Raw genomic sequence first — 13,444 nt, 5'->3', positions numbered from 1 at the left:
CATGGGTGTGCGTACTGCAAAGGTTGTCATTGGAGTTTGGTATAGGCCACCCAGTGTTAGACCCCTTTCACACCACACCGCCCATAGCTTCGGCGGTAAAACGCATTTTGGCCTCTAGCTGGGTGCTTTTACCCCCCGCTAGTGGCCGAGAGAGGGTTAAAACCCGCAGCAATACGCTGCAATATCAGCGTTTTGCCAGCGGTATTACAGTGCTGCCCCATTGATTTCAATGGGGAGCAGCGGGAGCCAACACACTGCTGGCAGGACTTTTCCCTGACATCCTGCCAGCGCACCGCTGTAGTGCGAAAGCCCTCGGCTTTCACACTACAGACAATGGTGCAGCTTTTTTAGGGCGGATTGCAGACTCTATTTCTAACGCTACAGCGCCTGCAAAACGCCCTGGTGTGAAAGGGGTCTAAGCGAAAGGGCTGGAACAGTAATAATAATAATGGGGGATTTTAACTACCACGAAATTGACTGGAGTAATGGCACAAGTTTATAAACCTATTACAGGACAATTTTATCGTCCAGTTTATCGAGGCCCCGACTAGGAATGACGTTCTGCTGGACCTGGTAAACTCAAGCCATGCAGAGCTTATTATCAATATTCATATAAAAGAATATCCGGGTAGCAGAGACCATAACATGATTTCATTTAACCGTTTGCCGACCACCTTAAAACCCGATATACGTTGGCAGAAGGTCTCCTACAGGCAAACGTAGATGTACGTAGCCCTTTAAGAGGCGGGCAGCAGGCACGCGCGCCCGCAGCAAGTTTCGTGAGTTGGGTCACGGGTCCCGCAGACTCTATCGCCGTGGGGATACCCACGATCACCTCATGGGGAGGAAGCTAATGTAAACAAGCATCTCCCCGTTCTGCCTAGTGACAGTGTCACTGATCTGTGCATCCTGTGATCGGGAGCAGAGATCAGTGACGTGTCACATGTAGCCACCTCCCCCACGCCCACACTTAGAAACACTCCCAAGGACACACTTAACCCCTACACTGCCCCCTAGAGGTTAACTCCTTCACTGCCAGTGTCATTTAGAGAGGAATCAGTGCACTTGTATAGCCCCAATTGCTGTATAAATGACAATGGTCCCAAAAACGTCCGATGTTTCTGTCAATGTCACAATCACGATAAAAAAAAAAAAAATAAAAAAAAAATAATCACCGCCATTACCAGTAAAAAGAAAAAAAAAAAAAAAAAAAAGAAAGCAGGAATAAAAATGCCATAAAACTATCCCCTAGTTTGTAGGCTATAACTTTTGTGCAAACCAATCACTTATTGCGACTTTTTCTTTTTTTTTTTTTTTTACCAAAAATATGTATAGGCCTAAACTGAACTATATTTTTGGGGGATATTTATTATAGCAAAATACAAAAAAAAAAAAAAAAAAAAGTGCATTTTTTTTCAAAATGGTTGCCCTTTTGTTTATAGCTAAAAAAAAAAATAAAAAAATAAAAAAAAAAAACCACACACACCAATTTTGTATGGGAGCCACGTCGCACAACTGTCAGTTAAACCGACACAGTGCCGAATTGCAAAAAGTGCTCTGGTCAGGAAGGGGGCAAATTCTTCCAGGGCTGAAGTGGTTAATGTTAGCTGTAAGCAACAAACACATACGGGAAAGATAAAAAAAACATTCAACTTTAAGACCCCTTTCACACCACACCGCACATTGCGTCGGTGGTAAAACGCTGCTATTTTTAGCGCCGGATTTGCAGCGCATTTCGGCCGCTAGCGGGCGGTTTTACCCCCCGCTAGCGCCCGCGAAAGGGTTAGAACCGCCGCCAATACGCCGCAATAGCGGCGTTTTGCCGGCGGCATTACAACGCTGCCCCATTGATTTCAATGGGCAGCAGCGGTGGAGGAGTGGTAAACACACCGCTCCAAAGAAGCTGCTGGCAGGACTTTTTTCTGACGTCCTGCCAGCGCACCGCTGCAGTGTGAAAGCCCTCGGGGCTTTCACACTACATACAATGGTGCAGCTTCTTTAGGGCGGATTTCAGGCGCTATAGCGCCTGCAAAACGCCCTGGTGTGAAAGGGGTCTAAGAGAGCAAATTTTCCAAGGATGAGGGCTGCTCTCCAGGACTTAGGCTGGGTGGGAATATTGTGGATGGACACAGAACTGAATTAGGAATTCTTCAAAGTGACTGTATGTAAACTCACTGCAAAGTATATTCCCCATGGGCAAGAAGTTTAAGGCTCCATGCACACTGAAGCTCAAAAAAGCTTTTTCTGGACGCCAGATTGCTGGCAGAAAAACCTGCTTTTAACAGCGTTTTGTACTAGCGTTTAAGAGCATTACCGTTTATGGGCGTTTTTAATAAAAATACACAGAGGACACTCCAAAAATCCCACAGTGCATTCCCAACTCCCACAGTGCATTGAAAAAATAGAACACTGAACACTAATTAACGCGTGTTTATGAGCGTTTGTCATTTTTTTGGCGGTGAAAAACAGCACTTTGAACACAAATTTCTGGCGTTCAGAAAAAAGCCCATAAACTCCACTGCTCATTAAAGCTAAAAAACGTCCATGGTGTGCATGGACACAACATAGAGTGGAGTTTATGGGCTTTAAAAAATAAAATAAAAAATAATAACGCCCAAACTCCAATAAACTGCAGTTTATGAGCTCCAGTGTGTGTATGGAGCCTAAAAGGCTGAAAAATAAAAGCTACGTGGCTCATGGTTGAAGTTAAAATGGCTATAAATAAAATATACCAAGTAACTATAGACCTGTTAGTATAACCTCTATATTTGGGAAGATACTGGAGAGATTAATAAAAGACCACATAGACGAGTTGTTGGAGAAAAATATTTTAAGCAACAGACAGCATGGATTCATGAAAGACAGAAGTTGCCAAACAAACCCGATTTCTTTTTATGAGCAGATAAGTAAAACCTTGGACAGAGGGGTGGACATGATATACTTAGATTTTGCAAAAGAGTTTGACACAGTTCCCCACACACGGCTCATGTGTAAGGCAAAGTCTACAGGCCAGGAAAGATCAGTTTGTAAATGGATAGAAAACTGGCTAGGAGATTAGTGGTTAATGATTCTTACACTGAATGGTCTAAATCCCCATACACACCATCAGATTTTCTGCTGATTTTTGTCTTCAGATTTACCAAAACCATGTAGTACAAGGGCCTGCCTGATTGCATACACCCTGAAACTCCGGTTTGACCTCATATTATATGGTTTTGGTAAATCTGAAGGAAAAAAAATAAAAATAAAATCAATCAATCAATCAGCAGAAAATCTGATAGTGTGTATGTGGCTTAAAGGTTATCAGTGGTATACCCCAAGGTTCAGTGCTGGCACCCTAACTTTAATATCTTTATAAATGATATTGGGTCTGGGATGAAAAAGTAACATGTCTGTTTTAGGATGTTATTCCACTGCATTGCAGATGATACCAAGCTAAGGGCCAGTTCACACCAGATGCAATTCCATGCGTTTTTTTCCTGCACTAAAAATGAGAGCTGCACGATTCTGGCTAAAATGAGAATCATGATTTTTTATTTTTTTTTGCTTAGAAGATAGATCACTATTCTCTCACGATTCTCGCTGCGTAACATCTTTCACATTAAGGCCAGGTTCACACCACAGCGATGCGGGAACGCCGCGAATCCGCTGCGTTTTCCCGCATCGCACACCTCCCGCCGGCAGTTCACACTGCCCTATGCGGACGGCTGGGAGTGTCAATGTTATGTTAATGACACCCCCAGATCCGTCCGCATATCGCAGTGCGATCTGCCGACTCGCACAGGAATCGGATCGCATGGTGTGAACCCCCATGTGATCCGATTCTGTTGCGGACCAAAAAAAAGGGTCCCGTGCGAGTTTGCTGCGGGAGCGATGCTGAACTCGCATCGCTACGGAGATCGGATGTGATTTGCGGTGCGAATCACATCTGCATCTCCCCCCGCAGCAGTGTGAACCCAGCCTTAAACAAAAAAATAATAAAAATTGTGCTAACTTTACTGTTTCAACTTTTTCTTCTTTTTTTATTTATTGAAGTGTATTTTTTCCCAAAAAATTGCATTTGAAAGACTGCTGGGCAAACACAGTGTGACATAAAATATTGCAGCAATTGCCATTTTATAATATATATATATATATATATATATATATTTATTTATTAGGGGTGCAACGGATTGGCACCAATCCGCACGGGTCACCCCGCTCGGATCAGCACACGCCGCGATCCGTAGAGTGCTCCGCGGTCTCGGTCTTAGTAAAGGCCGCGGCTTCAGCCTAGTTCCGGAGCGGCGCCCATCTTGGTACACCCTTCGGCGTTTACAATGTAATCGCTCCATCAAAATGACGGAGCAATCACCTGTAAACAAACCGGCGTTGTGATGACGAAGGTTCCTCTCTCCCCTCTCTGTACAGTGGAGGGGAGAAATCGGATGGCAGCCACAGCCATCTGAGCAATACCCAACAATAATCTGCAATACCCTGCCATACCCATCCACGTTACAATGGGGGCGAGGTATATTGCAGTGGGGACTATATGTTGGTGCCATTTTCAAAGGTTTTTGCAAATTCAATTATTTGCTGATCCGATCCATGAGTTTTTGATCTGTTGCACCCCTAATTTATATATATATATATATATATATATATATATATATATATATATATATATATATATATATATATATATATATATATATATATATATATATATATATATATATATATATATATATATATATATATATATATATATATATCCCCCCCCCCCCCCCAAGTAATTTTCTAGCAAAAAATATTGATTTTAACTTAAGAGAGAAGTATCAGAAAAAGATTTAGAATTTAACCACCTCAATAATGTGCACTTACACCCCCTTCCTGACCAGACCGGTTTTCAGCGCTCTCACAGTTTGAATGACAATTACTCAGTCATGCAGCACTGTACCCATATGAAACTTGCGTCCTTTTTTTTTCCCCCATACAAATAGAGCTCTCTTTTAGTGGCATTTAATCACTAGTGGGGTTTTTTTTTTTTTTTGTGCTAGAAAATAAAATGTAAATTTTGTGAAAAAAGATGCCTTTTTGTTTCTGTGATACATTTTTGCTAATCAGTAATTTTTCTCCATAAATTTTTCTCCATAAATCTGGCCAAAATTTATAGTGCTACATATCTTTGGTAAAAATAACCCACATTAGTGTATATTATTTGGTCTTTGTGAAAGTTATACAGTCTACAAACTATGGTGCCAATCACTGAAAATTGATCACATCTGATCAGGCCTTCAGTACATCAGGTGTATCTCATTTCTTGAGATACTAACAAGTCAGGAAAGTACAAATACCCCCCAAATGACCCCTTTTTAGTAAGTCGACATTCCAAGGGATTAAGTAAGTAGCATGGTAAGTTTTTTTAAGTTGTCATTTTTTCCCACAATTCTTTGCAAAATGAAGATTTTTTTATTTTATTTTTACAAAATTGTCATATTATCAGGTTATTTCTCACACACAGCATATGCATACAACAAATTACACCCCAAAATACATTCTGCTACTCTTCCCAAGTACGGCAATACCACATGTGTGAGACTTTTACACAGCCTGGCCACATACAGAGCACCAACATGGATGTAGTACCTTCAGACGTTCTACAAGCAAAAATGACACATCTCAACCACCTATTACACTTTTGAAGGCCCTGGAGTACCAGGACAATGGAATTTCCCATAAAATTTTTGCTATATACATGCTATGTGTTAGAAATATCTTATAAATTGACAACTTTGTGTAAAAAAAAAAAAAAAAAAAAAAAAAAACAATTTTTTTTTTTTTTTTTTTTTTTTTTTTTACACAAAGTTGTCAATTTATAAGATATTTCTAACACATAGCATGTATATAGCAAAAATTACACCCCAAAACACATACTGCTACTCCTGAGTATGGTGATACTACATGTGTAGGACTTTTACACAGCCTGGTCACATATAGAGAGGCCGAACATTGAAGTAGTACCTTCAGGCGTTCTAGGAGCATAAATGACACATCTCATTTCATTCCTACCTATCTCACTTTTGAAGGTCCTGGAGCACCAGGACAGTGCAATTACCCACAAAATGACCCCATTTTGGAAAGCAAACAACCCAATGTATATTCTATGAGGCATGGGCTGCAAATAGGTACTCGGGTACTCTGATGGACTGTGAGTGACATGTACTATGAGGGGTGATGACAGGTCCTCTTTATTGGGGAGGGGGGGGGGGAAATCAGTGTGATTGGTGTACACTGTAAGCGGTAACGAGATGTTACCGCAATCTCCTCCTCACACACGATCGGTGTGAGGAGGAGAACCCGGTAATATCTCGGAACCACGGTTTGTTTACATTTTAGTGATCGGCTGTGAAACGATCACAGCCGATCACATGGGTAAACAGCCAGCCAATGGCTGTTTACTAGCGTCGGTGATGAGCAGTGTTCCCGGGGAACACACCGCCACAGACGTGCATGCGCAGCGTGCTTGCGCCGTGCACAGTGTGGGTGTGACCATCTGTGATCAGCCGTGCCTTCATCATGGCCGATCACGTGGTAAACAGCCATACCCAATGGCTGTTCACCCCCTTCGGTGGTGAGCGATGTCTCCGTGACCAGCCGCCACTGAAGAAACAGGGACGTGCACGCACATTCCCTGTTTAAATGGGAGGCCGTCATATGACGCCCTCCCGCCACCTGGCCGTCATTTGACAGCCGGCGGTCGGAAAGTAGTTAAGTGGTTAAGCTTCCTGCATTTACAAGTGGTTGAAAGCTTGGCAGACTGCCCAGATTATTTGTTTACACAAGAAGTTCTATCCCTTTGATCTAAGAAGTAAGCTTAGTTACAATGTTTCAAGTTCTACACTTGGCAGATTGCCCGAGATGCTTTTCGAGTGAGCAGATAATCTCTCCACGAGACGAGATTGTGTTTTTTTAATGATTAATCGTGCAGCTCTACTAAAAAAAATGCATGCACATTGTTTTCCATGCATTCCACTGGCTCTAGTTCACACCCTGCAGTCAGTTTGAGGTGCAGAAACTGACCGGTGTCTTGTCGAATACTGTCCCCCATTGGATAGCGTCCGCCCGATAGTGCGCTTGCGCAGTAACAAGGACAAAGGAGATGCCGAAAGTCTCCGAAGGTGATCAGCTGATCGTCAGCTCTACACGGCGCCCGCGCACTGAGTCCAGGTTCAAGCCCCACCATCCAAGTGGACAGAGTTAGAATAAAAATATGCAGAGCGAAGCGAGGCCATGAGGGGCCCCGTTACAAAGAGGTGACTATTAAGTGCGCAGACGCTGTGTAGAGCTGGAATGTCAGCTGTCCAACTTCAGAGACTTTCGGCGTCTCCTTGTCCTTCGTACGTGCTGCGCCTGTGCAGTATGGGGCAGACACTATCCGATGGGGGGACCTTTCTAGTCAGAACACCAGAACTGACTGTATTGGATCAGAAAAAAAAAAAAAAAAAAACAGAACTGCATCTGGTGTGAACTGGCCCTTACAGGATGTCTCCAACTTACAAGCTGACCTCAATGCTCTGTCTAATTGGGCAACTAAGTAGCAAATTAGGTTCAATGTTGATAAATGCTCAGATGCTAAGAATATGCATGCATCATACATATACGAGGGGGATTCAATGGTGGAGAAGGATCTGGGGGTTTTGGTAGATCATAAGCTCAATAATAGCATGGAATGCCAAGCTGCGGTTTCTAAAGCGAGCAAAGTCCTTTCTTGGGAGAGAGAGAGAGAGAGAGAGAGAGAGAGAGGGGAGAGAGAGAGGGAGAGGGAGAGGGAGAGGGAGAGGGAGAGGGAGAGGGAGAGGGAGAGGGAGAGGGAGAGGGAGAGGGAGAGGGAGAGGGAGAGGGAGAGGGAGAGGGAGAGGGAGAGGGAGAGGGAGAGGGAGAGGGAGAGGGAGAGGGAGAGGGAGAGCACCAGTTCTCAAAATGGATATTGGGGAACTGGAGAAAGTGCAGAGAAGGGCAACCAAACTGATAAGAGGCATGGGAAGAGCTCAGCTATGAGGAAAGATTAGAGGAACTAAATCTATTTCCTCTTGAGAAGGAGATTAAAAGGGAATAGGATTAACATGTACAAATACATAAGTGGCCCATATAGTGAACTTGGTGTTGAGCAATTCTTCACAGTAAGAGCTATGAAAACATGGAATAGACTCCCTCCAGAGGTGGTTCTGGCCAGCTCAGCATATTTTTTGTTTTATTTTTTAAAGCAAAGGCCTGGATTCTTTCCTAAATGTACATAATATAATTGAGTACTAACATTTATAGGTAAAGTTGATCCAGAGAAAATCTGATTGCCTCTCGGGGATCAGGAAGGAATTTCTTCCCCTGCTGTAGCAAATTGGATCATGCTTTGCTGGGGTTTTTCGCCTTTCTCTGGATCAACTGTGGGTATAAGATTGGGTATATGGGATTGTATTTGTTTTTTTGGTTGAACTAGATGCACTTGTGTCTTTTTTTCAACCTGACTAGCTATGTAACTATATGCAGTAAATCCCCAGCAAAGTGTTTTCTAGATTGGATGAGGTGGAGATCATGACTTCCCTGCCCCCTCTTCATCTGTCCAATCAGAGAACATCCTGTGTTAATTAAAGAGAAAGTTCCGCTATTCCTCCTCCGCCACATTTGGAATACATTTTTTTTTTTTTTTTTTTTTTTTTTTGAGAGGGTAGTGTATACCTGGCTTTGACACTTTTGAAATGCAATGCTGGATCCACCGGAAGTTCTCCCTTCCTTGAAACCTTCAGGACACATTAGGTCCCAGACAGCTGCTGGAACATTCACAGAGTGCAGAGCGACTCGTGCATGTGCAGAGGTAAGCCGGCTGTGAAGCTTTAAAGCGGAGGTCCACCCTAAAATGGACCTCCGCTCATCGGAATCCCCCCCCCTCCGGCGCCACAATCGGCACCTTTCAGGGGGGAGGGGGGTGCAGTTACCTGGATAATCCAGGTAACTGCACCCACTTCCGGGCTAGCTCTCTGCGGAAAGGGGCGTACGTTACGCCCCTTTCCGCAAGCGCCCGCCCCCTTCAGCAAGTGCCCCGCTGCCTGCTGGGAAACACACAGCTCCCAGAGGCAGCGGGGACCGTCCGGATTGCGCCGCGCGGCTCGCGCATGCGCAGTAGGGAACCGGGAAATGAAGCCGAAAGGCTCCATTTCCTGATTCCCATACCCAAGATGGCGGCGGCACGAGCGAGCGATCGGCTTCGGGTGCCGACATCGCGGGCGCGCTGGACAGGTAAGTGTCACTATTTAAAAGTCAGCAGCTGCAGTATTTGTAGCTGCTGACTTTAAAAAAAAAAAAAAAAAAAAAAAAAAAACGCGGAGTCCCGGTGGACTCCCGCTTTAAGTAGTTACAGCCTACTGCCCACAGTTAACGTGGCGGGGACCCAGAGACTGGTGAAGAACCAGCCCCGGTGAGAATGGAACTAAATCCTTGGACAGGAGTCTGTTTATTAAAAAAATTGTACTGCTCACGATGACCATGGAGAAAAAATAAAAATAAAAAATTGTTTGACCAGTATTGTTACCCAAAATGGGGGGCTGTGCCACATCCAGTATTAGAGAGAAAGACAAAGAATCCCCTGTGTGGTGGACTTTTAAGGCACACATGTTATCAAAAGAATTTAAAGTAGTGTATATAAATAATTATAAATTATTTATTTAGAAAAGTAGTAACACAGAAAGGTGTAAAGTATATACATTAAAAGCATGAAGTGTTTGACCATCTATTAGAACTAATACAGCATGTAAGTGTACAGTGCAGTTATACGGTTTCTCAACTGACGCGTTTCAGAGTCTACGGTTTCCTCCTTCAGGCTGGGTTCACACTGCTGTGGGGGGAGATCCAGATGTGATTCGCACCGCAAATCACATCCGATCTCCGTAGCAATGCGAGTACAGCCATACAGATAGTATGGCTGAATTCGCATCGCTCCCGCAGCAAACTCGCACGGGACCCTTTTTTTGGTCCGCAACAGAATCGGATCGCATGGGGGTTCACACCATGCGATCCCATTCCTGTGCGAGTCGGCAGATCGCACTGCGATATGCGGACGGATCTGGGAGTGTCATTAACATATCATTGACACTCCCAGCCGTCCGCATAGGACAGTGTGAACTGCCGGCGGAAGTAATGCGATGCGGGAAAACGCCGCGGATTCGCGGCGTTCCCGCATCGCAGCGGTGTGAACCCGGCCTCAAGGGTGAGAGTAATTCAATTGTTTAGAACTTTTAAAAGCATGGAGCTTAGACACAGGTAACTCAGGAGCTACCTGTGTCCAAGCACATGCTTTTAAACAATTAAAGTGTTCTATATACACATCATTTGAACATCTGGTTTCTCTTTACTCTCACCCTTCAAGAAGGAGGAAACCATGGACTCCAAAACGCATCAGTGGGAGAAACCATATAACTGCACTGTGCATTTACATGCTGTATTAGTTCTAATAGAAGGTCAAACACTTCTATTATTTTAACCATCTACTTTATACCTTTCTGTGTTACTACTTTTCTAAATACATTTAAAATAATCTATATACACTACTTAAATTCTTTCAATAAAATGTGTGCCTTAAAAATCCACCACACAGGGGATTCTTTGTCTTTCTCACAACGACCATGGAGACACACATCTGAGCTGTCCCCCCCCCCCCCCCCCCAAGTGAGGTGACCCAGGAGAAGCTTCCCATTGGTCAGTATGGTCACAGTGAGCAGGCAATGCTTATTATTAATGCTCACTCTGGGGCTGGGAGGCTTGTACATGGAGATGACATGTCTAAAATATGTTCAATGCACATAGAACCATACAGGAAGATTGCTGGTGAACAGGATGACAGGGTCTCTTCATATACTATCCCAGCAGTAGTCCCATGATACAGGACAGGCTAAGGTCACATGACCCTCACCCAGCTCTGCAGACACCCCTAGAACACAGCGGTCTATGGAGGTCACATGACCCGCGCATTCTCCATAGACGGAGGAGGTCACATGACCCGCACATCACTCACCCGCTGCGCCTTCTCCCAGACCTGGTTGAGCTTCTGTATGCGGAACTCCACCCCCTCCGGCCGGTTCTCATTCTTCTCCCGGGAATATCTCCCTCCTTCTGCGCCCGTCCGGGCCCCCAGCACCGACAGGGAGCACAGCAACAGCCAGCGGCACACAGCGGAGCTCATGTCTGCCGAGAAGAAGCCGGCCACTCTGCTTGTTTATTGGCCAGCTTCTGCCGCTGTACACGACCCGGATCCTCATTGGATTGGAGAAGGCAGCAGGGATCCGCCTACTCTAGGGCTAACCCTATCCGCGCTGGAAGGAATTCTCACAGTCCGAGGATGATAGGCGGTTCATTTTACCATCACCAATCACACGGCTGTACTGATAATATCATCCAATATATGTAATATACTGACATATATACAAATTAATATATATATATATATATATATATATATATATATATATATATATATATATATATATATATATATCTCCAAAGGATGTTAAAAAATATAAATGTCTAAAATATATACAAATAAGGAGGGTTGTACTGATGCCACTTTCTTAGGACCGAGTACAAGTACCGATTACTTTTATTTTATGTCATGTGACAGTGGCACTTATATGCAGCACTGATGACACGTAGACTGTGTGACTAGTTTTTTATTTATTTATATATATGTAGCACTAACCCCCGGAGGAGTTGCTGGTTATTTTTGGGCTTACAGTTACCTTCTGTTCTCCTTGTGACACGTAACTAGAGACTGACAATAGATCCACTTGAATGAACAGTCTTTCAACTTGGGATCAGAGGGTTGGAAAGGAAGTTCAGGTACTCTCAATGTCAAAGTCCAAAAAACATTAAAGAACTTGCTTACTTTGACTTCATCCAGAGAATAGCCATTCGCAGCTGGATGAGCACTCAGGTTGGACAGTCCTTTTCTCACAAGGCCTAGCAGCCAACAAGGTGCTTACTCAGGAACAAAGTCTTTGTCACAGACGTTGTTGTAGAACATGTAGGGAAACTAAGCTTTAGAACACTTGTAGGATACCTGGATCTTTCAGCCTGCTTGGCAATATCCACAAGACCGGATTCTCTCGGTTACTTCAGCCCTTCCAGGCTCTTGTTAAGAAAACCAACCCGTACGTGGTGTTCTTCTAAAGAGTCCTACCCCGGAATGCTTGAAGTACAGTGGTTCTCTCCTGAACCGGAGACGGCACCCAACCACCTCAGAATCCTCCTTTAGTTTCCCTGCCTTGGGCTAGCCAGCCCCGAGGCATCAAAGTCTGGTGGATCCGCACCCCAGGCTTCCTGGGGGCTGGTCAGGAGGACCAGAACCATGTAATCAGCACTTCATACTGTACCGGAACCCCGAACCACGTGACGTCCGCATCTTAAATACCCTCTCCCAGAGGGCACAGCGAGAGGGCCACTCCCACTGACCTGCCTCCGAAAGATAGTATCCAAGCACCCAACCAGACTATAGTTCCACACCTGCCACAAGAGACAGCGCCCCCTGTGGCCAGGCTGAACGTCTCACAGTCCGGTAAGACTGATGCAGAGGTCCAATTTAGACAAATAACCCAAACCAAACTGCAGTTTAGGTAAAGTTTAACTTTGAAAATGCATAGCGCGTGCTCTTCAGGAGCCCGCCGATACATATATATTTTTTACAATTTTTATTATTTTTTACTATTTTTATATACGTATATATTTTTTTACAATGCTTTCTTTTGGGGGGGAGGAGGAGGGAGTGGACGGTGTCAGCGGTTTTCATTATTTTAGTTTTTTTACAATTTTATCTTTCTTTTTTATCAGCCCTATTGGGGGGGGGGGGGGGGCTTTGGTGAGATATCAAGGATCTAAACAGACCCCTGACATCTCCCTTTTGAGACAGGGAAAGGGACTGAGGACAGAGATTCTCCAGTTCCTTACTCTGCAGCCTCAGCTGCACTGAAGATGAATGGAGAGGGGACAGAGGTTCCTATTTTATAAACTGAGACATCGTAACATCAGGCTGAGGACTCCTTATAACAATACTTGTGCCTGGGGGCTGTAGAGAATTTACACTAAACCTTGCTGGTCATCCAATCCTAGTGACTAACTGATAACTACAACCTCCTATGCTGCTGCAACTGGAGAGAAGAGAAAAGATATGAAGACACTTCCATGAGATGCTGACTTCTCAGCTACCCGTGTAGGAGCATAGGATACCATAGTAAGCTATTTAGCCTACCTGTAGCAAGTTCATAAACATATGTGTTCAATGGAAAGAAAATGTGCCAACATATCCTTCAGACCCTAAAGGTATGTGACATGTGCATCCACCACTGCCAGACACTCAGCCTCTTACCAGATCGTAAGTCCCCAAATTATAGGTGGTCTAACATAGAGTAAAGCTGCATGGATC

General features: G+C 44.2%; 1 protein-coding gene across 1 annotated transcript in view; it reads right to left on the bottom strand.

Annotated features, from left to right (window-relative positions):
* Nucleotides 1-11,280, bottom strand: part of LRPAP1 (LDL receptor related protein associated protein 1) — a 28,461-nt gene extending 17,181 nt beyond the window's left edge. The window contains exon 1 of the mRNA XM_077477861.1: nucleotides 11,045-11,280. Within this exon, the coding sequence (XP_077333987.1) occupies nucleotides 11,045-11,212 (168 nt within the window). The 5' untranslated portion in view covers nucleotides 11,213-11,280. The remainder of the gene's footprint in view (nucleotides 1-11,044) is intronic.
* Nucleotides 11,281-13,444: the final 2,164 nt, after the last annotated feature.

The sequence above is a fragment of the Lithobates pipiens genome, unplaced genomic scaffold (assembly GCF_037356315.1).
Source record: "Lithobates pipiens isolate NorthernLeopardFrog02 unplaced genomic scaffold, aLitPip1_a1.2 Scaffold_13, whole genome shotgun sequence".
NCBI lineage: Eukaryota > Metazoa > Chordata > Amphibia > Anura > Ranidae > Lithobates > Lithobates pipiens.
Note: the sequence above shows the minus strand (reverse complement) of the source record. Positions and strands in the feature narration are given on the sequence as shown.